General features: G+C 54.6%; 1 protein-coding gene across 6 annotated transcripts in view; it reads right to left on the bottom strand.

Annotated features, from left to right (window-relative positions):
* Positions 1-25,215, bottom strand: part of LOC146859432 (beta-galactosidase-like) — a 356,754-nt gene that overhangs the window by 13,040 nt on the left and 318,499 nt on the right. For all 6 annotated transcript variants that reach the window (XM_085650133.1, XM_085650132.1, XM_085650130.1 and 3 more), the window contains one exon: positions 13,600-13,833. In XM_085650133.1, coding sequence (XP_085506259.1) covers positions 13,600-13,833 — 234 coding nt within the window. The remainder of the gene's footprint in view (positions 1-13,599; positions 13,834-25,215) is intronic.

The following is a 25,215-nucleotide window of genomic DNA, read 5'->3' as shown; positions in this document are numbered from 1 at the left end:
CAAAATCCATCCCATCCACTGAAGGTGTTCGCCAGGGATGTATTCTGGCTCCTTTTTTATTCTTGGTGTACACCATCCTTTTTTGTGCTTTGTATAAAGATCCAAGAAACCGGTTTATTAAGCCTGTTTTGTTAACCCTTGCATCCCGTTATATAAAGAGGGTTATGAGTATCTACTGTCCTTGTCAACTCCAGCTATATGTAGCGCTGTGCTTAGTTTTATTATTTTATTAGACTGGCACTCAATATTAGAAGTCGATATTGAATAGTATTATTATTGGAAACATATTGTAATAGACTATTATGCGGATTTGTATTTTAATGGAATGCACAAGCACTTTACAATATGTTTATATATGTGACCCCTTTAGTCTAAATGTATTGCAATCTTAATAAGCAAGCATCTATCCCTGCCTTATTTGTCTTAAAAATCTCGACCTCCAATTGCCTTGCGTCTACCTTATCCCATTTTAAGGAGACCCCTTGATTCTGGCTGTATTTTATTGAACTCTCTCAAGGACAGTGTTCAGACTGAAGATTAAGGGGTTATGGTCACTAGCAGGATTCACTTTAATCTGAAAATCATTAACAAGGTGGGCATACCTGCTAGAGACCATAGCGAAATCAATTACATTCATTTGGCCCCCTGTACCTTGAAAGGTGGGTATACCCGATGGTCTAGAAAAACTAGGCATGTCCAGGATACAAAGTTCATTAATCGTGATGATATTATTCAAAGCATCCCCTTGTTTTGAGTGCTTAAAATGTGCCAAAGGCTGATCACTTAAATCTACCAAGCCACAGACTCTAGTCCCGCTAAACTTGCACAAAGCACAGTTAAAATCACCTATCCACATAATAAAAAGGGGAAATACGCTATTGGTCACTTTAACAATCTCATCCTGTAATTTTTCAATAACCGATGTAGCATGGGCATCAAATATATTGTAGTACCAATTTATTAGAAGCAAGGGTACTGGAAATAAATCCTTAATCATAAGCATTTGGTACCAGGGAGATTCCACCAATAAAACCGTTTTTATCGTATTATACTTCACCGAAATAGCTGTCATGAGGCCACCCTTAGCTCTTCCAGCATGTGAGGGCTCAGCGTGAACATTAAACATTTGATATCTGTCCAAGGTATGGTCCACTCTACTCCAGGTTTCTTGAAGGCAAATTATATCAAAGGATTCGATGAATTTTAACCACACCGGGTCCTCCAGCCTCCGAGAAAGCCCAGCTATCTTCCATGAGATCAGGCGGAAAGGGCATCCCTCGGCCAGAATATCTTCTTTCCCCAAGAATATTGTTACTTTCAAGTGGTTCACATCACTCTCACCCTGAATTATTCCTACAGGATTATTTACTGCATCAGGAGGTGCCAATTTTAACTGTCTGGTGTTGTCTCTCCTACTCTGATTTACTGCCATATAAGTATTTTCTATGCCCAAAGGTGCCGTTGCTATTTGTTCTACCTCTCCTCTCCCTCCCTTGTACGCCACTATGGGGAGAATCAACGGATTACAAGATGGACTTATATTGCTAACCGTCTCTACCCAAAAACCAACTGCTTCATCTGAGTTTGTCCTCCTGGGGCTAACAGCCGTATCCCTAGCCGTGTCTTTAACCCCGCTATTAGAGATGCAATCGTTCCGGAGTCAATCCACCCCCTCCAATCCCATGAGTGGGTCAAACCTATTTCTTATCGGTAAATACTGGGGTACCCAATCCAATCTGTTGTTACCAAAAGGTCTGCCCCTACCAGAATTCTGTGACAAATGTGGCAAGCCAGGATTCACATAGGGGTAGAAATAATGTAGGCCTATTGACTGGATATCACCTAATCGGCCAAACCTTGGTTCCCTACGTATATAGTCTACGGCCCAAGGATCTCTAAGGTTAACAATTATACAATCTCCCTTGAGATCCTTAGTAGTATGGCCTAACCAAGCCACTCTCCTCACACCTACCCTGGTACTAGAGAGTGAGACTGAGCACAGCAGGTGTAGAGAGACAGTCTCAGTATCGTAGATAGCATTCCAGCCCCCCCCACACCCCCCCAGTACTAGAGAGTGAGAGCGAGCACAGAAGGTGTTGAGAGACAGTCTCAGTATCTTAGAGGTGCTCCAGGGGACCCCCTGTACTAGAGAGTGAGACTGAGCAGAGAAGGCATTAAGAGACAGTCTCAGTATCATAGAGGGGATTCAGGGACCCCCCCCCACCCAGTACTAGAGAGTGAGACCGAACACAGGAGGCGTTCAGAGACAGTCTTTTGGATCTTAGATGGGGCTCCAGGGACCCCCCCAGTACTAGAGAGTGAGACCGAGCACAGGAGGAGTTCAGAGACAGTCTCTGTATCTTAGAGGAGCTCCAAGACCCCCCCCCCATACTAGAGAGTGAGACCGAGCACAGGAGACATTCAGAAAGTCTTGGTATCTTAGAGGCGCTCCAGAGACCCCCCGCCCCCCACTCCCCGCACTAAAGAGTGAGACCGAGCACGGAAGGTGTTCAGAGACAGTCTCTGTTTCTTAGATGGCACTCCACACTCCCCAGTACTAGAGAGTGAGACCGAGCGGAGAAGGCGTTCAGAGACAGTCTCTGTATCTTAGATGCGCTCCAGGGACCCCCTCAGGACTAGAGAGTGAGACCGAGCACAGGGGGCGTTCACAGACAGTCTCGATATCATAGAGGAGATTCAGGGACCCCCCCCCCCCGTCTTGGAGAGTGAAACTGAGCACAGGAGGCCTTCAGAGATGGTCTTTGTATCTGAGAGGCACTCCAGGGACCCCCCCACCCCTGTACTAGAGAGTGAGACCGAAAACAGGGGGCGTTCACAGACAGTCTCGGTATCATAGAGGAGATTCAGGGAACCCCCCCCCCCCGTCTTTGAGGGTGAGACCGAGCACAGGAGGCCTTCAGAGACAGTCTCGGTATCTAAGATGCGCTCCAGGGACCCCTTCGTACTAGAGAGTGAGACTGAACACAGCAGGTGTTGAGAGACAGTCTCAGTATCTTAGAGGCGCTCCAGAGACCCACCCCCGTACTAGAGAGTGAGACTGAGCACAGCAGGTGTAGAGAGACAGTCTCAGTATCGTAGATAGCGTTCCAGCCCCCTCCCTCCCCCAGTACTAGAGAGTGAGACTGAGCACAGTCTCGGGATCTTAGATGCGCTCCAGGGACCCCCGTACTAGAGAGTGAGACCGAGCACAGGAGGGGTTCAGAGACAGTCTTGGCATCTTAGCTGTGCTCCAGGGAACCCCCCCAGTACTAGAGAGGGAGAGCGAGCACAGAAGGCGTTGAGAGACAGTCTCGGTATGTTAGAGGCGCTCCAGGGACCCCCCCCCCCCCTACTAGAGAGTGAGACTGAGCACAGGGGGCGTTGAGAGACAGTCTCGGTATCTTAGATGCGCTCCAGGGACCCCTTCGTACTAGAGAGTGAGACTGAACACAGCAGGTGTTCAGAGACAGTCTTGGCATCTTAGAGGCGCTCCAGGGACCCAACTCCCCCACTACTAGAGAGTGAGAACGAGCACGGGGGGCATTGAGAGACACTCAGAATCTTAGATGGTGCTTGAGAGACCCATCAATACTAGACAGTGACACCCATTTGTCTGATGTGATTTCCTAGCAATCTTGTAGTTTCCCCCGGCAGTGTGTTTGGGGGTGTGGGGGGGGCAGGAGGAGTCTAAGTAGAGACCCCTTTGCCTGAACCTCCTTTACATCTGCCCCTGCTGTTGTTGCCACTAGATTCAAGCTAGCCTGGCTGATGACGGTTGATACCCTGAAACCGGTCCCAGAATGCTTGTTTCCAGTTCAAGGAAGACCTGGCTTGGCAGTTCGGGCTGGACTGTTCCCATGAGACACAGGGACAAGACTGATTTGCATATAGCTGGGTCTGAACTGAGGTGGAGAAGTGAGCTAAACAACGAGGATGGATTCAACCCAGATCTGTGACTGGGGGTGAGTGTCTGAAAAGTTTCAGCACTCCGTCCATCATCTCCTTGTGTTTGCGTTGTTGCCCCTATTGGCATGACTGGTGTACCCTCATGCTGCCTGCTTGTTGTATGATTGTTGCTGCCTTTGGTATGAGGAGTTGGGGTCTGGGAAGGTGGACTTGGAGCCTGCTCTGTGCTGTTGTCTCTGAAAGGAGCCCCGAAGGAATGGGATCAAGAGGGGACCCATGGCTTTTGCAGTGTTTTCGATTCTTTCTAACATCTGATAAATCTGCAAGCCAGTAGATGTACTCCATTGAAGGGCACGTTGCGCAGATGTTGCTGGACCTCCACCTTGACATCATGTATATATGGGGTGTGCCAGAATACTCCTCCACTTTCTGGGCTATAAACAGGTTCAAAGGACAATAGGAGGTGGAGGAACAAATACCCAGAAGAATTACACCAGAGTACATTTAATTACTCTTATGCGTAGTATCCTAATCCCATCAAATTTAGATACATTTTTTTTAATAAATCACATTCAAAATTCATTCCAGGTCACAACCATATTTTATTTCTTATTTCATATCTGGTTGAGACCAATAATCTTTTTGTACTTTCAACAAACAAACACTAAACATTATACAATACATACAAAATTACAAACAATCAAAATCACTTCCTAGACCCCAGATTTTTTATGTCTGTACACAAGAATATGTTGCGGTCCACTGTGTGGTAACCCTAATGCACAAGTGAGGTAATCGCTCCACCTCAACACAATCTTTTTTCGTGCAACTTAATCAATATATATCCCTTTAATGATCAGTGGGTTCCTCCTTTTCCGGTGGTCTACCCATTTCGACCCCTCTATTTGGGTCTCATAAGGACGAGGGTATGAGGAAGGACTTGAAAATAACGTCTAGTGACCGAGAGCATTGCAAAAGCGGTCGCTCCTGACATCAAAGAACGTATCGTCGAACTGGAATCCTGGTCCAGTCTTATTTCTTATGAATTGCTTATCGACTCACCGACGGACGTTTTTTGAATGCTGCAGGCTAGGCGTTGCAGGGCTCTTGACATATGCCGAGTGCCTCTAAATAGGTAGAATTGTGTTGATATACGGCGAGTACTGTTATAGAAGTGGCACATGACTTTACGGCCCAGATTACGGTCCTGAAAAGAATTCATAAGATAGTTTTCCCAGCTGCGAACTATCTCCTCCTCCCTCTTTTTAAAGGTGTATGGGAGATGCGTGACTAGCTCCTGCATCTCATCTCACTGAGGCCTGTCCCAGTGGGAGTGGAGGCCCATGAAGTTGGCTATCCTCCAGTAGGGAGTGGCTCTTACTGCTGCTTTTACCGTCAGCATCTAGCTTTTTTCTCTCCTTGTTGGGTGGGGAGTGTCACCTGTGGCCTGAGCAGAAGCCCGCTCTCATGCGGTGTGGACCACAAGAGTAAGGTGGGACATGACCTGTGATGCAGGCTATGTCATTGGGGGAAGGTTTCTACTTTTTTCTACCCCTGGTTTTACCACCCTGACCAGCGTAGGCTCCTTAAAAGTATTGGGAGCTGATTTTAGCACGCCCTTTACCATAGAGAACTCTACGCTGCCTCCCATTGACCTGGATAATGTCTACATCAGGAAATAGTCTTCCTCATGGAGGACATGCAGGTCCACTCTGTAGGCCGTGGTTGGCCCATGGGAGAAGCCCTTACAGGATAATGATCCAGATCTGTACCCCCTGGGGGATCAATGTCGCAGTCGTCCTATGGGTCATCGGTGGGCACGGGGTCAGATTGCGCCTCATGAGGATAGGCGGAGTTGAAGGGGCTGTCTTCAGAGGAAGAGTGTGAGGATCCTTCTGGGGCGTGAGGGTGGTGGTGGCAGAGGAGATGGAGAGGAGGAGGTGGGACATAGGGGAGAGGACTCGTGCCTTTGTCTTTATGTTTTTTAGGCTTGGGAGGTGGAAGGGGCTCTGAAGCCGTTCCGTTTAGTGATAGTTTCCTCTTCAGAGCTAATGTCTACGAAGGTTTTGCTGGAGGGAGCTTTGTTGAAATTTTTTCAGCTTGGGGAGGGATGAAAATCTTTTTTGCCTTGTAGCCAACTTCTCCTGCAGTCTTTGTAAGAAGCATTGTTCTGAGTCATCGGACCAGTCACAGAGGTCCTTGGTGTCAATGGTAGCTTAGGCACAGATGGGCACTTCAGAGTCGACGGCGGTTTCAGAGTCGAGGTTGGCCTTGGCAACGGCTTGGAAGGGACGTGCAGCTTCAAAGGACCTTGAGGATCTTAAGAGTTCGACAGCTGAGGATGTCCAGCTCAGTAGCCTTTGATTGGTGCTGACCCAAGTCTGACAGTGGCGAGTCCTCTAAAGGCTATGTATTGGTCAGAGGGCTTAATGCCTGACCCCCTCGGGGGAAGAGCTCTGCCTTTGCTTGAGACCTCCTGGGAGGCTTGGTGTGTCTATCAGTACTGACCATACTCACAATTCCTGTGTTGAATTCCTAGGTCAGTGTGTTTCGGGTCACTGCAGGTAAGAACCCTGACACCAGGGACCATATTACAGAATGTGCTTCAGGGGCACAACAGGCGTTAGCACCCGCTTTCACGCTCCTGGGCACGTTGGTATTACAGAAGGGGCCGCAGACACTTGGTGCACATGTAGTGCCAGCACTTTCTTAAACCCTCTGGAGAAAGAAAAGGGGGTCCTATGGACCCCCCTAGACATCCCCTTGCAGGCGGGTGCAGTCCCTCACTGCACCCGCCTGGAAAGGGGTCACTCACCCCTCTTAAAAGTGCAGGTGGGTTGCCCCCTGCACTGTGAAAGATGGAAGGCTTCTTCAAAGCCACTCCCTAGTTCATATGAATGCGCTGCTCCTTGCGCAGCATGACTTCGCGGCTGCCCTGGCGGCAGCGCATTCAATATAATACGGCACACTTTTCAAAAGGTGTGCTAACAAGGATGGTGCACTGTATTCTATAATACGGCCCCAGGAAGGGAAGGTGGGGGCATCCAATATCCATTGCACGTCAGTAATGACCTCAGAATGTGAAGGACAATCTCAGGACCCCCTCCCCCCCCCCGAAAGATATCTCAACTGTCTAAATACATTCCAAGAGACCCGATTCAGAACAGAGGCTCCAGATTTTTGAAGCCAAAAATCGTTATATTTTAGCCACCTTCTGCCTGAAATCACCTCTGCTTCAATCGAAGTCAATAGGGGAAATACATTCTCCTGATGTTTTGTTGGAATCTCTCACCGTCCTGTTCAGAAATGCTGGCATTAAGTATCTCAATCGTCTATAAAGTACTGAAGAAGGGCACACGCCCGTGGCACATTGATTTGGGTAAGGGCGGGCACTCCGTTCACATGCACGGACGCAGTGGTGGACCCCTCAGGGCGGTACACCTTGGTCCGGGGGAAGCTTCAGGGACAGCACGTGCTAATTGGCTCCCTATACGCCACGAACGCCGACCAGTCGTCATTTTTGGATCATCTTTCTGCAGTGCTGGCACCGTACGCGAGTATTCCCTGGCTACCTGGTGGGGATTTTAACGCTGTCCTTGATACGCAGCTAGATAGGTCCTACCTGCCCCTTCGCAGTACGCAGGCGGTTTCGAATGCGAGGATCCTCACTGACTGGCTGTCGCACTGGGACTTACGTGATGTGTGGCGTGGCCTGCACCCCGGCGACCGCATCTATTCGTACTACTCGGTGGTGCACGACCTTCATGTCCGACTCGACTGAGTGGTGGGCTCTCACTCTTTGACTCCCCTGATAGACCAGGCAGACTACTTGGGCCGGACCCATTCGGATCACAACCCTCTTAGTTTGCGTCTGCGCTGGGACCCCGGGCGTCCCCCTGTCCCAACATGGCGACTACAGTCGGCAGCTTTGGAGGATGCTGAGTTCCGCGCCTCTCTGGGCACTGCGGTTGAGCAGTTTTTTGACCTGAACGAGGGGACGGCAGATAGTGCACTGACGGAGTGGGACGCGCACAAATCCACCATACGGGGACACTGTCTGGGGATGGGGTGGAATATCCGTAGGCGGCTTGCACTGTCGCTCCCTGCCTTGGAGTCTCGCCTTCTGTCGTGTGAACGCCACGGCGAGGGAGGAGGTCGGGACTCGATCCGACTGGCGCGGCTCCGGGCGCGTCATGCTGAACTACTTGAGCGGCTGCGATGCCACAACTATGCGGCTCATTCGGCTCGGGTGCATGCCGCGTCTGATAGGGCGGGTAAGTTACTCGCCTGGTTGATTCGGCGGGAGGCGGTGCACGCCCCGATAGACTCTATTCGCGGGCCTGACGGGGTAACGGTGTACACGCAGTGGGAGATCCATCAAGTACTAACAACGCACTATGCGGCTCTATACAGATCGACGGGGCGCAGGCAGACACAGGATCTAGATCGGTTCCTGGAGAAGGCCCAATTGCCCACGGTTCCCGAAGAGCACCAAGAGTCACTGGAATGCCCCCTCACAGTAGAGGAGATAGGAGATGCGGTGGCCTCCTTGGCCTCTGGAAAGGCGCCGGGGCCGGACGGACTTCCGGCGGAATACTACAAGGCCTACCGGGAGTCACTAGTGCCCAAGCTACATACTCTCTATCTAGCAGCCCTTGAGGAGTCCACTTTACCTGCCTCATTGCGGGAGGCTTTTTTGGTCTCCCTGCTCAAGCCCGGCCGGGACCCTACCAGCCTGGGGTCCTACCGCCCCCTTGCCCTTCTTAACTCAGACTACAAAATTCTGGCCAAGGTATTGGCGTAACGGCTGGCCCCAACGGTATCGGTGGTGGTGCACAGAGACCAAAACGGTTTTGTGCCTAAGCGCAGCACTTCTCTTAATCTGTGGCGGTTTTTTCGGATGGCTACTGACGGTGCACAACACTGGCCTAGGTCGGGTTGTCTAGTCCTAGACCTAGAGAAGGCCTTCGACTGTCTTGAGTGGGGATACCTAGTGGCGACGCTGTCACATTATGGGCTGGGCCTTGGGTTCCTCCAGATGGCGGCACTCCTCTATAAGAACCCCGTGGTGAGGGTAAGAACTGGGCCTTACATCTCTGAAGCCATCCCGATTGGTCGCGGTACCAGGCAGGGGTGCCCTCTCTCGCCCCTCCTCTTTGCGCTCGCAATGGAGCCTTTGGCTGCCACGCTCCGTAGAGTTCTGACGGACGGCGTCCCCCTGGGTGATGCGACCCACCGGGTTTTACTCTATGCAGACGACCTTCTGGTCTTTGTCAGAGATGTGGCGTGCATCCCGGTGGAGTTGGAGCGCGCCCTGTCTGACTTCGCTGAGCTTTCAGGACTTCAGGTGAACGCCGCTAAGTCGTATCTCTATGCGTTCCGAGCCGAGACCCGGGATCCGCAGTACCGTCTTGGGGGCGTGCCGGTCAAGTGGCAGCCGGACACCTTTCGTTATTTGGTTATCCAAATATACTGGCAACCGGCGGATCTCGTGGAGGGTAATCTGGGCAGGGCGGTAGCGGCGGTTAGGGCTCAGATGCGGTTCTGGGCACCATTCCTCTCGCGGACGCGGGGCGAATCGCCTTAATCAAAATGGTGATTCTACCCAGGCTACTCTACTATTTCGCTAATCTGCCCGTTTACATACCGGCATCCTTCTTTGCAGCCCTAGAGCGATCGCTTCGAGACTTTGTGTGGGGTAACGCACGCCACAGACTAGCGTTGCCCAAGCTATGCCTCCCCTCTGGCCAGGGGGGACTCGCGATGCCGTGTTTTGCACATTACTATCTGGCGGCGCAACTACAATGGGTGGCTCGGTGGTTAGCGGACAGGGAGCGCGACGACACGGCAACCTCGGCGCCCCCCCATCTCCTTGGCTGGTGTCACTGAGATGTTCCATCCGGCCACAAGGAGGTTGAAGCCGGTGCCTCTTCTCGTCAAGGTGGCCTACCAGTGCTACCGACGTGCTCTCTACCCGACTTGGAACCGTACCCCATACGCCCCAGCCATACCGAAAGAGGGTTCTCCTAGTGGACGGAGGGTGCTGTGTGCTGCTGAGCTTGCAGACTGGCGTGCGGCAGACATTCACACACTGGGGGATCTTTACCGGGACGGTGTTCTCCTACCATTTACATCACTGGTTGGAAGAGTCGGGGTTACCGCCTGGCCACTTTCTCAGTCACCGCTCGTTGATAGCAACGCTGACGAGCCGATGGGGCGCTCTCGGCGCGGAACCGGAGCAGCACCTCACGATACAATATCTCCATGTCATGGGGCGAGGGAGGCACATGATCCGGTGGTTCGCAGCCTCTCTGCGTACACACGCAGCGATTAGTCGAGCCCCACTGCGCCGTAAGTGGGAAACGGATCTAGCCCGACCCATGACAGACAAAGAGTGGGACAGGGCGCTGCAGGGCCCGTCGAAGATCCCCAGAAACATGCGATTCCGCCAAATACAATACTTTTTTCTGCATAGAGCGTATCTCACACCTGACTCTGTCAATCGGTATTTCCACCATGCCGACGCGGGCTGTCCTCGCTGCGGGGAACTGGACGCTGGGCTGGTTCACATGTTGTGGAGCTGCCCCGCGCTGGACTTGTACTGGCGGACGGTTCATGGAGCGCTCAGTGCATGTACGGGCCATCGGCTCCCATTTGAATGGCCGGCTTGCTTGTTGCACCTCTTTCACAGAGCCCCCTCCATGAGGGTTGCCTCCAGGTTTACTGACCTGGGACTGGTGGTGGCGAAGCGACTGCTTACCAGGCGCTGGAAGGCGGCGGAACCGCCTCACGCGTGAGCGTGGAGGGGTTCGTTGCTGGTGTGGGCTAGGGCGGAGGGCACGGCCCTCTCGCGGGAGGAAACCCTAGGCCTCAGGCAAACACCAATAGCGGGTCAATGGGAGGCACTCCTGCAGGCCATAACGCGACTTGAGGGGGACAGCGGAGGGGTCGGCGGGGGACGAGATGGGGCGCCCCTGGCATGGAGCGGGGTGACAATCAGGCTGAGAGCGGGGCATGAAATGTGGTATCAGGAGACTGGTTGCTTATGCGGGGCACAAGGGAAAGGAGATAGTGTTACTCACACTGCCTGCATAGAGGGCGCGGTGATGGTGGGTGGGGGGGGACTGGAGCAGGGGATAGAATGAGGGGTTGATGGAACAAAGGCCGGAATCTGCTGTTATTGTTTTACCTGGGTGGCTGTTGTTTTGCCCCATTTCCTTATGGTTAATCAACTGTTTATGGGAACATGTAGAGGGTGAGCGGGTGAAATATTAGAGGCTTACCTTGACGTTGCCCCTCAGCGGCATGATTTCCAAGGGGGCGGTGTGTTAGTATTTTAGTAGTGAGGCCTGCAATGTTATTCTTTATTAAAGATCAAGTGATGAGCCCGCTCCCATTAAGTGATGCATACACGACCAGAGATACGCTATTGCGGCTATTGCAACTGTAAATCATCTGCATCTTCAAATGTATTGTGTATTTTGTTTACCACTAAGAAATGCCAATAAACAGATTTACTAATAATATAAAGTACTGAAGAAGGGACCCACTGCAGGGAGCACCTTCAGATGACATCCAGACGAAATCATAGGGCGAGCCAGTGAAAGATGCACAGAGGCACGGGCTTTCTTTCCGTGGAACAATATGCATCCTTTAATCGAACAGGCACCTTAGAGACACAGTGCAAAACATTGGAACACCAACTCTTGGATTAATGTAGCCAAAACATCAACTTCGGAACAGAAATGCAAGTATTTAAAGACCAAAAGGTTTAGGCCAATATGTGACAGACATACTGAGAACCTTGGCACACAAATACAGGAATGAGACCAACAATGGGGAGACATACTATGATAACCCAACTATCTCATGACCACCAGGATTAGACACAGAGCTAAGAACCTCTGAACGTGAACACAACTCAAGAATCTCCTGACTATCTGGGAATGGACACAGCGTGCTTAACCTAAAAGCCTATGCAGCCAAACACATCTTCATGACTCTGCAACTAGTGCCCACTGGGTCAGAGCGCCTACTCCATAGATACGTGTGTGCGCCTATAGCTACAAGTCAAAGCACTGGCCCCAGAAGGGGTTGCACATGTGACTGACCCTGCCACAGGTACACCAGCCTGTCAGAAGCACCGGTCTGTCCAGTATTCTTCCACTTGGACAGTCCACTGAGAGAGCCCCCGCCTTTACCTTTGTCCACTGGGGGAGCCCCTGCGTTACCTTTGTCCACTGTGGGAGCCCCTGCGTTACCTTTGTCCACTGTGGGAGCCCCAGCGTTACCTTTGTCCACTGTGGGAGCCCCAGCGTTACCTTTGTCCACTGGGGGAGACCCTGCGTTACCTTTGTCCACTGGGGGAGCCCCTGCGTTACCTTTGTCCACTGAGGGAGCCCCTGCGTTACCTTTGTCCACTGGGGGAGCCCCTGCGTTACCTTTGTCCACTGTGGGAGCCCCTGCGTTACCTTTGTCCACTGGGGGAGCCCCTGCGTTACCTTTGTCCCTTTGTCCACTGTGGGAGCCCCTGCGTTACCTTTGTCCACTGTGGGAGCCCCTGCATTACCTTTGTCCACTGGAGGAGCCCCTGCGTTACCTTTGTCCACTGGGGGAGCCCCTGCGTTGCCTTTGTCCACTGAGGGAGCCCCTGCGTTACCTTTGTCCCTTTGTCCACTGTGGGAGCCCCTGCGTTACCTTTGTCCACTGTGGGAGCCCCTGCATTACCTTTGTCCACTGGAGGAGCCCCTGCGTTACCTTTGTCCACTGGGGGAGCCCCTGCGTTGCCTTTGTCCACTGGGGGAGCCCCTGCATTACCTTTGTCCACTGTGGGAGCCCCTGCATTACCTTTGTCCACTGTGCAAGCCCGGCTGTTATCTTTGTCCACTGGGGGAGCCCCTGCGTTACCTTTGTCCACTGTGGGAGCCCCTGCATTACCTTTGTCCACTGTGCGAGCCCAGCTGTTATCTTTGTCCAGTGAGGAAGTTCCTGCAATTACCTTTGTTCAACGAGGGAGCCCCTGTCGTTACCTTTGGCCACTGCAGGAGCCCCTGTTGTTACCTTTGCCCATTGCGGGAGCCCCTGTCGTTACCTTTGCCCACTGCGGGAGCCCCTGTTGTTACCTTTGCCCACTTTAGAAGCTCCTGCCGTTACGTTTGTCCACTGCGGGAGCCCCTGTCGTTACCTTTGTCCACTTTGGAAGCTCCTGTCGTTACCTTTGTCCACTGAGGGAGCCCCTGCCGTTACTTTTGTCCACCGCAGGAGCCCCTGTTACCTTTGTCCACAGTGGGACCCCTTGCCGTTACCTTTGCCCACTGAGGGAGCCCCTGTCATTACCTTTGTCCACTGAGGGAGCCACTGCCGTTACTTTTGTCCACCGCGGGAGCCCCTGTTGTTACCTTTGTCCACCGCGGGAGCCCCTGTTGTTACCTTTTTCCACTGCGGGAGCCCCTGCATTACCTTTGTTTACGGTGGCAGCTCCTGCCGTACCTTTGTCCACCTCGGAAGCCCCTGTCGTTATCTTTGCCTACTGCGGGAGCCCCTGTTGTTACCTTTGTTCACTGCGGGAGCCTCTGCATTACCTTTGTTTACGGTGGAAGCCCCTGTGGTCACCTTTGTCCATGGTGGGAAACCCTGTTGCCTTATTCCACTGCTGGAGCCCCTGCCGTTAACTTAGCCCACAGTGAGTCTTACCTTTGTCCAATGCGGGAGCTTCAGGAAAGTGTCATGGTTGGGCCCCGGAAGTTGGAAGCACGCGGAGTAAAATGCGGGCCCTGTGGTCTGCGGGACGCTGCGCTGCTTCTGCTGAGGACTAGAGCTGGACCAGTTCTCGATCCAGCCCATTCTGATGGCGTCATCGATACTCAGGGAGTACATTTCCCAGCCCTTCAGAATGTAGTTACCGAGGGAAATGTTCTGCACCAATCCCTGAAAGAGACACAAGGATACGTCAGACCCCAGAACACAAGCAGAGGCAGAGAGGCGAGCGTGTAAGTGAGGGTTGTTCATGTAAGACACCCATGAGGGTTACAACTGGCCTTACAATTCCAAGATTCCAAGTGCAACTTGAGGAGCATTCGGTATTTAACAGTCATTCATAACTCAGCGTTGTCCCTTAGCTCGAATCCAGTCACCTCAGTTTAGAAGCATACATTTTTTGCTAATTCATATAATGTGGGACACAGTAATGTAGTTATTAAAGCAAACTCATTTCAGACTGAAATGATATATTTAGCATTTTTAATAATCAGTTTTCGCTGTCCTCCACTTTATTCCTCATGCTGCGTGCTTATGACAGAAAATGAACTGTAAACAGTCAACACGTGTTTCGCCCTTCAGTGCCGTGCAGGCCTATGGCTTTTTCAAGGCTTAGTCAGAGGGCATGTTAAGGTCTGTCTTAAACATGATCTAGTGACATTAATAGACCTGCTTTACTATCGTCCTGTCTCAGAAAACCATTGGTGTGAGAAGAATCAGGGGAGAGAGTCTCCTGCTCTCTGGTCATAGCTGCCGTCCTGTGGTCCTTCAGTATCCTTATTGCAGTTTACCACCAAACCCACCCATTGCCATTCTACTGGGACATGCTTCCGAACACAACCACGCCCATTCTTCTACTGGGACCTGCTACCGAACCCACCAACATCCATTCTACTGGGACCTGCTACCGAACCCACCAACATCCATTCTACTGGGACCTGCTTGCAAACCCACCCACACCCATTCTACTGGGACCTCCTTCAGAACCCACCTACATCCATTCTACTGGGGCATGCTTCCGAACCCACTCACACCCATTCTACTGGGACCTGCTTCAGAACCCACCTACATCCATTCTACTGAGAGCTACTTCCAGAAACCACCAACATCCATTCTACTGGGACCTGCTTCCGAACCCACCCACACCTATTCTACTGGGACCTGCTTCAGAACCCACCTACATCCATTCTACTGAGACCTGCTTCCGAACCCACCCACACCCATTCTACTGGGACCTGCTACCGAACCCACCAACATCCATTCTACTGGGACCTGCTTGCAAACCCACCCATCCTCATTCTACTGCGACCTGCTTCAGAACCCACCCACACCCATTCTACTGGGGCATGCTTCCGAACCCACCCACACCCATTCTACTGGGACCTGTTTCAGAACCCACCTACATCCATTCTACCGAGACCTGTTTTCAGAACCCACCAACATCCATTCTACTGGGACCTGCTACCAGAACCCACCAACATCCATTCCTCTGAGACCTGCTTCCGAACCCACCCACACCCATTCTACTGGGACCTGCTTCAGAACCCACCTACATCCATTCTACTGAGACCTGCTTCTGAACCCACCCACACCCATTCTACTGGGACCTGCTTTAGAACCCACCTACATCCATTCTACTGAGACCTGCTTCCAAACCCAACCAAACCCTATCTACTGGGACCTGCTTCAGAACCCACCTACATCCATTCTACTGAGACCTGCTTCCGAACCCACCCACACCCATTCTACTGGGACCTGCTTCTGAACCCACCCACACCCATTCTACTGGGACCTGCTTCCGAACTCACCCACGCCCATTCTACTGGGACCTCCTTCAGAACCCACCTACATCCATTCTACTGAGACCTGCTTCCAAACCCACCCGCACCCATTCTACTGGGACCTGCTTCAGAACCCACCCACACCCATTCTACTGGGACCTGCTTCAGAACCCACCCACACCCATTCTACTGGGCCCTACTTCCAAACCCACCCACACCCATTCTACGGTACATGCTCTCTAACCCACCCATGCTCATTCCACCAACACCTGCTACCGAACCCACGAACATACATTCTACTGGGCCGTACTTCCAAACCCACCCACGCCCATTCTACTGGGACCCGCTTCCGAACACACCCACGCCCATTCTACTGGGACCTGCTTCAGAACCCACCCATCCTCATTTAAATGGGGCATACTTCTGAACCCACCCACGCTCATTCCATTGGGACCTGCTCCCGAACCCATCAACATCCATTCTACTGGGCCCTACTTCCAAACCCACCCACACCCATTCTACTGGGACCTGCTCTCTAACCCACCCACGCCCATTCTAATGGGACCTGCTCTCTAACCTACCCATGCCCATTCTACTCGGACCTGCTTCCGAACACACCCACGCCCATTCTACTGGGACCTGCATCCGAACCCACCCACGCCCATTCTACTGGGACATGCTTCAGAACCCACCCATCCTCATTCCACTAGGACCTGCTACCAGAACCCACCAACATCCATTCTCCTGGGCCCTGCTTCCAAACCTACCCACCCCCATTCTACTGGGACCTGCTCTCTAACCTACCCACGCCCATTCTACTGGGACCTGCTTCCAAACGCACTGACGCCCATTCTACTGGGACCTGCTTCTGAACACACCCACGCCCATTCTACTGAGACCAGCTTCCAAGCCCATCCATGCCCATTCTACTGAGACCTGCTCTCTAACCTACCCACGCCCATTCTACAGGGACCTGCTTCCAAGCCCACCCACGCCCATTCTACTGGGACCTGCTTCCGAGCCCACCCATCCTCATTTAAATGGAACATGCGTCTGAACCCACGCACGCTCATTCCACTGGGACCTGCTACCGAACCCACCAACATCCATTCTACTGGGCTCTGCTTCCAAACCCACCCACGCCCATTCTACTGGGACCTGCTCTCTAACCTACCCACGCCCATTGTACTGGGACCCGCTTCCAAACACACCCACGCCCATTCTTCTGGGACCTGCTTCCGAACCCACCCATGCCCATTCTACTGGGACCCGCTTCCAAACACACCCATGCCCATTCTAATGGGACCTGCTTCCGAACCCACCCACGCCCATTCTACTGGGACCTGCTCTCTAACCCACTCATGCCCATTCTATTGGGACCTGCTTCCAAACCCACCCATCCTCATTCTACTGGGGCCTGCTTCCGAACCCACCCACCCTCATTCTACTGGGACCTGCTGCAGAACCCACCCACGCTCCTACTGGGACCTGCTTCCGAACCCTCCCATCCTCATTTAAATGGGACATGCTTCTGAACCTACCCACGCTGATTCCACTGGGACCTGCTACTGAACCCACCAACATCCATTCTACTGGGCCTTGCTTCCAAACCCACCCACGCCCATTCTACTGGGACCTGCTCTCTAACCTACCCACGCCCATTCTACAGGGACCTGCTTCCGAACACACCCACGCCCATTCTACTGGGACCTGCTTCCGAACCCACCCTCGCCCATTCTACTGGGACCTGCTTCAGAACCCACCCACACCCATTCCACTGGGACCTGCTCTCTAACCCACCCACGCCCATTCTACTGGGACCTGCTCTCTAACCTACCCACGCCCAATCTACTGGGACCTGCTTCCGAACACACCCACACCCATTCTACTGGGACCTGCTTCCAAACCCACTCACGCCCATTCTACTGGGACCTGCTCTCTAACCTACCTATGCCCATTCTACTGGGACCTGCTTCCAAGCCCACACACGCTCATTCTACTGGGACCTGATTCCAAGCCCACCCACGCCCATTCTACTGGGACCTGCTTCCGAGCCCACCCATCCTCATTTACATGGGACATGCTTCTGAACCCACGCACGCTCATTCCACTGGGACCTGCTACCAGAACCCACCAACACCCATTCTACTGGGCCCTGCTTCCAAACCTACCCACCCCTATTCTACTGGGACCTGCTCTCTAACCTACCCACTCCCATTCTACTGGGACCTGCTTCCTAGCCCAACCATCCTCATTTAAATAGGACATGCTTCTGAACTCACCCACTTTCATGCCACTAGGACCTGCTACCGAACCCACCAACATCCATTCTACTGGGCTCTGCTTCCAAACCCACCCACGCCCATTCTACTGGGACCTGCTCTCTAACCTACCCACGCCCATTCTACTGGGACCTGCTCTCTAACCTACCCACGCCCATTCTACTGGGACCTGCTTCCAAACACACCCACGCCCATTCTACTGGGACCTGCTTCCAAACACACCCACGCCCATTCTACTGGGACCTGATCTGAACACATCCACGCCTATTCTACTGAGACCTGCTTCCGAACCCACCCACGCCCATTCTACTGGGACCTGATCTGAACACATCCACGCCTATTCTACTGAGACCTGCTTCCGAACCCACCCACGCCCATTCTACTGGGACCTGCTCTCCAACCCACCCACGCCCATTCTACTGGGACCTGCTTCCAAACACACCAATGCCCATTCTACTGGGACCTGCTCTCTAACCCACCCACTCCCATTCTACTGGGACCTGCTTCCGAGCCCACCCATCCTCATTTAAATGGGCCATGCTTCTGAACCCACCCACGCTCATTCCACTGGGACCTGCTACCGAACCCACCAACATCCATTCTACTGGGCTCTGCTTCCAAACCCACCCACGCCCATTCTACTGGGACCAGCCCTCTAACCTACCCATGCCCATTCTACTGGGACCTGCTTCCAAACACACCCACGCCCATTCTACTGGGACCTGCTTCTGAACCCACCCACGCCCATTCTACTGGGAACCGCTTCCAAACACACCAATGCCCATTCTACTGGGACCTGCTTCCGAACCCACCCACGCCCATTCTACTGGGACCTGCTCTCTAACCCACTCACGCCCATTCTATTGGGACCTGCTTCCAAACCCACCCACCCTCATTCTACTGGGATGTGCTGCAGAACCCACCCACGCTCCTTCTACTGGGACATGCTTCATGACCCACCCATCCTCATTGTACTGGGACCTGCTTCCGAACCCACCCACCCTCATTCTAGTGGGACCTGCTTCCGAACCCACCCCCCTGATTCTACTGGGATCTTCTGCAGAACCCACCCACGCTCCTTCTACTGGGACATGCTTCAGAACCCACCCATCCTCATTTAAATGGGACATGCTTCTGAACCCACCCACGCTCATTCTACTGGGACCTGCTACCGAACCCACTAACATCCATTCTACTGGGCCCTACTTCCAAACTCCCCCACGCCCATTCTACTGGGACCTGCTCTCTAACCTACCCATCGCCCATTCTACTGAGACCTGCTTCCGAACCCTCCCATCCTCATTTAAATGGGACATGCTTCTGAACCTACCCACGCTGATTCCACTGGGACCTGCTACTGAACCCACCAACATCCATTCTACTGGGCCTTGCTTCCAAACCCACCCACGCCCATTCTACTGGGACCTGCTTCTGAACCCACCCACGCCCATTCTACTGAGACCTGCTTCCGAACCCACCAACACCCATTCTAGTGGACCCTGCTCCTGAACCCACCAACACCCATTTTACTGGACCCTGCTCCTGAACCCACCAACACCCATTCTACTGGATCCTCCTCCTGAACCCACCCATGCCCATTCTACTGGACCCTGCTCCTGAACCCACCCACGCCCATTCTACTGGACCCTGCTCCTGAACCCACCAACACCCATTCTACTGGACCCTGCTCCTGAACCCACCCACGCCCATTCTAACGGACCCAGCTCCTGAACCCACTCACGCCCATTCTACTGGATCCTGCTCCTGAACCCACCCACGCCCATTCTACCGGACCCTGCTCCTGAACCCACCCACGCCTGTTAGACCCGGCCCTCGTAACATAGTCAGACCTGACCCCTGCACCTCACACCAGCCCCGAGCCCCTGGCCTGGCCGATCCTTCCCACCAGAACACACACACCCGACACGGACTTCCCCCGTCCGTAGGCCTTCCCCCTTCGGCCACCCCGGGCCCGCGTGCCCACTTCATGCACCAAGATGGCCGCCCGGCCCCAGCGCGACCCTAGCCTACAGGCGCCACTCCGGCTGGAGGACATCGCGCTCCCCTTGGGATGAGAAAGGGAGGAGCAGTTTCCATCACACCTCTGCGCTTCCCTGGGAAGGTGGGTTTCGATCGACCCGCCGGCCTCCCCGAGGGCTGGCTCCATGCCTGCTGGGTGTCTGGGGCTCCTCCCGACCCGGCCCTGAAAGGATCAAAGGACAATGGCAGGAAACCCCCAACAAGCAACCCCCAGGTGACAAGACCCCTGCCTGCACAGACTCCGGACATCAAAGAGGAGTCGCCCTATAACAAGGGGTGCCCTGGGACTGTCCGGGAGATTCGCCTTGGAAACACCTGAGCCCTGCTGAGTGACTCGCAGCTCCCTGAAGATCGTAAGACCTCCGAACTTGTGCTTGAGCCCTGCTGAGTGACTCGCGGCCCCCTGAAGATCGTAAGACCTCCGAACTTGTGCTTGAGCCCTGCTGAGTGACTCGCGGCTCCCTGAAGATCGTAAGACCTCCGAACTTGTACTCGAGCCTGCTGAGTATCTCGCAGCGCCCCCAGACTCCCTTGGTCCCGCCGGACCCCACGACGACAAGCGCATCCCCCAGCTCGAGGATTGTGAGCTGTGCGCCGGATACGCTCCTGCATTTGATCCATTCCCCCAAAGACTGTCCCGCTACCTCCTAAACCCCCTCCAAGACTTTGTGAGCCCGCGCTCTACTTGTATATATATATTGCCTTGCTGATCATAAAGATCTTACCACTCCGACCTGATAAAGATTCGCTCGTAAGAACTCTCGGTGTGGTGTCTCTTTGTCGTGTGGTGCCGAGTGTACGATCCTAGATATGAGATTCCTCCCCTGAGGAGTCTCCCGCCAGTGCCCGGCTACGATACCTCGAGGGTTGGTCTCAGGACAGTCAGGGCCCCCTCCGGGCCCCTCTGAGGTCGCCTTCTAACATTGGTGGCAAGCGACGGGATTCGGGCCCATAATCTAGAGATCGTACCGTGAACGGCTGACGCACTACCGACAAAGATGGCAGAAGGAAACGCCGTGGTTCTCGTAGAAGACGACGCCAGTACCGTGTTCCAGGTGGAACAGCTGGAAGAGTACACTCACAGGGAACTAAAGCAATTCTGTAAGGAACTCAGAATCGCTACCACTGGTCTCAACACCAAAGAAGATATGCAAAAGGCACTGAAAGCTTGGGTGGATTCGGGAGCCCCCCGCCCAGAAGGAGCGGTGGAGCCCCACGAAGAAGCAGGACCCTCCCAAGGAGAACGCAGCAGCAACCAGGTGCGAGGCTTCGTACCAGACGGGGGCCTATCCCCGGAGGAACTCGCAGACAGAGAAAAAAGTCGCCATCACGAGCTCGAATTAGCCAAACTCAAAATTGAGGGCGAGTTGAAATTAGCCGAGAAAAAGCTAGCAGTAGAACAGTTGCGAGTGCAAGGAGAACTGGAAGAGAAGAAACTCCAACGAGAACACGAGGGAAGGAGACTTCAACTAGAACATGAACGCAGTTTGAAGGAAATAGAACTGAAAGCAAGAAGCGAAGAAGCGCGGCCCCCGGGGAACCGAGAGGCGGCCGCCCGGACGGAACAGAAGGTCCACATCCCCAAGGACGTGGTCAAGGAATATTACAAGAATGATGACATTCAGCAGTGGTATCGGGCCTACGAGGTCGCCATGACCTCCCATCGGGTCCCGCAGAAAGATTGGGGGGCTGGGTTATGGGGATGGTTCCTGAGCGAAGGAAGAGACACCCTGCTCGACCTACCCACCTCCATGCAGACCTCATATGAACACATGAAAGCGGCCCTCCTCACAAGGTACGGCCTCACCCCGGAGATGTACCGCCAGCGGTTCCGGGACTGCCGGAAGATCCCGGGTACCACCTGGGTGGAATATGTGAATTTCTTCAGCCGTGCCTTCGATGGGTGGATCAAGGGCAGCATCGTAACCACCCTGGAAGAACTAACTGACCTTATGTTATGGGAACACCTGGCTGCCAACTGCTTTGTGGAACTGCGCCAGCATCTGCTCGACAGCAAGCTCACGGACCCGAGAAAGCTGGCTGTCGAGGCGGATCGCTGGACCAACACCCGGGTCTCCCGGGGCCCTGTAGGAGAGTACCCCCGAGCCAGTCAGGGACCACCCCGCCAGAGAGGGGTGGGAAACCAGGGAAGGCAGAGAGAGCCCCAGACTAGTCCCCCGAAGTCCCAACCTCCGCCTTTCCCGGCACCCCCACCAGCTGTATCAGGCCCCCCCTGAGACGGGGGCACCGGGTAACCATCACTTGTTTCCGTTGCCAGAAGCCCGGGCATTACGCCAACGACCCTGAATGCCCCATGGCCCCACGCACCAACCAGGCAGCACCCCCCGCTAGACAGATAGCCAATGTAGCCCTGGGGGAGGAGGTTGAGGAGGCCGAGGAGTGGGAACCCGCCGCTATGGCCCTAGTGTCCTTAGGAGATAGAGAGATGGTCCCTGGGAGCCTCCTGCCCTCCAACACAAAGAAATATGGGCAGCTCGTCACGATCAATGGCCACCAAGTAGAAGCCCTCCGTGACACCGGGGCCAGCATCACCGGTGTCCTCAGCCATTTAGTCCACGAGGACCAGGTTCTCCCCAACGTATTTTGCCCGGTCATTTCAGCCGACAACACAGAAAGCCTATGTAAGGTAGCCCTGGTGCCTTTCGAGTGGGGAGGGGTGGTCGGTAAACTGAAGGTCGCAGTGAGAACATCCCAGCCCGTCGACTGTCTCCTGGGGAACGACCTGGAAAGTTCCCCCTGGGGGCAAGTTGAGCGCAAGACCCACCTAGGGATGATGGGCCTCCCTGAGTGGGTGTGCGCCACCACTCGATCCATGGCGGCTCGACTGACCCCCCTGAGGGACGTCGACGACGCCCCGACCCCTGAAGATGGGATGGTCCCGGCCGAGGGCCCCCACATCCCCCCACCGGAAGAGTCGCTCGCCAGTGACGAACCGCCGCCTTCCGACTCCACCCCAGACACCGAGTTAGGCGATCTGCCCGAATTAGCACAGTGGCGCCACAAAGGGGGCCCCTCCCGAGAGGAGTTCTGCCGAGAGCAGGCTACCTGTCCCTCCCTGGTCGGGCCCCGGCAACAGGCAGAGGCCCAGGCCGCAGGCGACCAGACGGGGACGCACCGGGTCTATTGGGAGAATGACCTTCTGTACAGCGAACAGAAGTCGGTGGAGCTAGGGTCCGGCCGAGTGCTGGTGGTACCACTACGCTTCCGAGACCTCCTCCTGGGCTTGGCCCACGACGTCCCCCTCGCAGGCCACTTGGGTCAGGACAAAACATACAGTCGCCTCGTGACTCACTTCTACTGGCCCCGAATGAAGGCGGATGTAGAAGCCCACTGCAAGTCCTGTCCCACGTGCCAGGCCAGTGGGAAGAGTGGAGGGAAGCGCAAGGCTCCCCTCCAGCCCTTCCCTGTCGTCAGTACCCCTTTTGAGCGGGTCGGGATCGACATTGTAGGACCTCTGGACCCCCCAACTTCCCAGGGGCACCGGTTCATCCTCGTCCTGGTGGACCATGCCACTCGTTACCCTGAGGCCATCCCCCTGCGCACCGTCACGGCCCCCGTGGTGGGCCGGGCGCTGATGGGGATCTTCTCCCGCATGGGTTTTCCCCGCGAGGTCGTGAGCGATCGCGGTACCAACTTTATCTCCCGATACATGAGGTCCTTATGGCAACAGTGCGGGGTGTCCTACAAGTTCACCACCCTGTACCACCCCCAAGGAAACGGCCTGGTAGAGCGGTTTAACCGTACTCTGAAGGGGATGATCGCGGGCCTGGAAGAGCCCCTCCGGCGTAAGTGGGACCTCCTGCTCCCCTGTCTCCTATTCGCATACCGAGAAGTTCCCCAGAAATCCTTGTGTTTCAGCCCCTTCGAGCTACTCTACGGGCACCCCGTCAGGGGGCCTCTCAGCCTGGTCAAAGAAGAGTGGGAGGCGGCGCCCCGAGGCACCCCCCAAGACGTGTTCCGTTACGTCCTGACCCTCCGCAATCAGACTAGGAGGTTCCGGGAAATGGCAGAGGCCAATCTGGAGGCGAGTCAGGAGGAGATGAAGCGCTGGTACGACCAGAATGCCGCGCTAGTCGAGTTTCAGCCGGGCCAGCTGGTGTGGGTCATGGCCCCCGTGAAACCCTGCGCTCTCCAGGATAAATGGACCGGGCCCTTCAAAGTAGTTGAGCGAAAGAGCCCGGTCACGTAATTGGTAGACGTCCAGTCACCCCGGGACCCCCTCCGGGTCCTCCACGTGAACCGCCTCAAGCCCCACTTTGTGCGGACAGAGCTGAGCCTCCTACTGGCCACTGACGACGGGTCCGAAGAAGAGTCGGATCCTCTCCCTGATCTTCTATGCACCAGGGAGAAGGACGGCTCCGTAGAAGGAGGGAACCTCTCCCCGTCTCTCACTCCCCAGCAACGTGAGGATTGCCGCCAGCTCCTAGGGCAGTTTCCGGACATTTTCTCCCTGGTCCCCAAGGTCACCGACTGGTGTGTCCATGATGTGGATGCCGGGGACAGCCCACCAGTGAGACACCGAGCCTACCGAGTCCCCGATCGGGTCCGGTCCTGTATCCAAGCCGAAGTCTCGAAAACGTTGACCCTAGGCGTGATCGAACCCTCAGACAGCCCCTGGGCCAGCCCCGTGGTCCTGGTCCCAAAAGCAGCCGCCCCCGGGGTCGCTCCGGAACTCCGCTTTTGCGTGGACTACCGGGGGCTCAATGAGGTCACCCGAGCCGATGCCCACCCCATTCCCCGAGCCGACGAGCTCATTGACCGGCTCGGAGCTGCACGGTTCCTCAGCACCTTCGATCTCACCTGCGGCTACTGGCAAATTGCGCTCACAGAGGGAGCCAAGGAGCGGTCAGCCTTCTCCACCCCGGATGGGCACTATCGCTTTCGCGTAATGCCCTTCGGGATGAAAAATGCCCCGGCCACCTTCCAGCGACTGGTAAATAGTCCTGGCCGGGCTGGAAAAATTCAGCGCTGCATATCTCGACGATATCGCAGTTTTTAGTTCCGAATGGAGCGAGCACCTCCAACACCTCCGGAGGGTGCTAACTGCCCTACGCCAGGCGGGCCTCACCGTGAAAGCCAGCAAATGCCAGATTGGGCAAGGTTCGGTAACCTACCTGGGGCACCAGGTCGGAAGCGGGCAGGTCGCCCCTCTACAGCCCAAAATCGATGCCATCCTAGCCTGGGAACCTCCCACTACCCAAACAGAGGTCCGAGCCTTTCTGGGCCTCACGGGCTACTATCGGAGATTCATCCGGAATTACGGCAGCCTGGTCGGTCCCCTCACGGGGCTCACGTCCAAGAAGCAGCCCAAGAAGGTACAGTGGTCCCCTGCCTGCCAAGAGGCGTTCAATGCCCTGAAAACGGCCATGTGTACGGCCCCCGTCCTCCCGATCCCCGACTACTCCAAAGAGTTTGTGGTACAAACGGAT

Source organism: Triturus cristatus, chromosome 3_2 (assembly GCF_964204655.1).
Source record: "Triturus cristatus chromosome 3_2, aTriCri1.1, whole genome shotgun sequence".
In the NCBI taxonomy this organism is placed as follows: Eukaryota; Metazoa; Chordata; class Amphibia; order Caudata; family Salamandridae; genus Triturus; species Triturus cristatus.
Note: the sequence above shows the minus strand (reverse complement) of the source record. Positions and strands in the feature narration are given on the sequence as shown.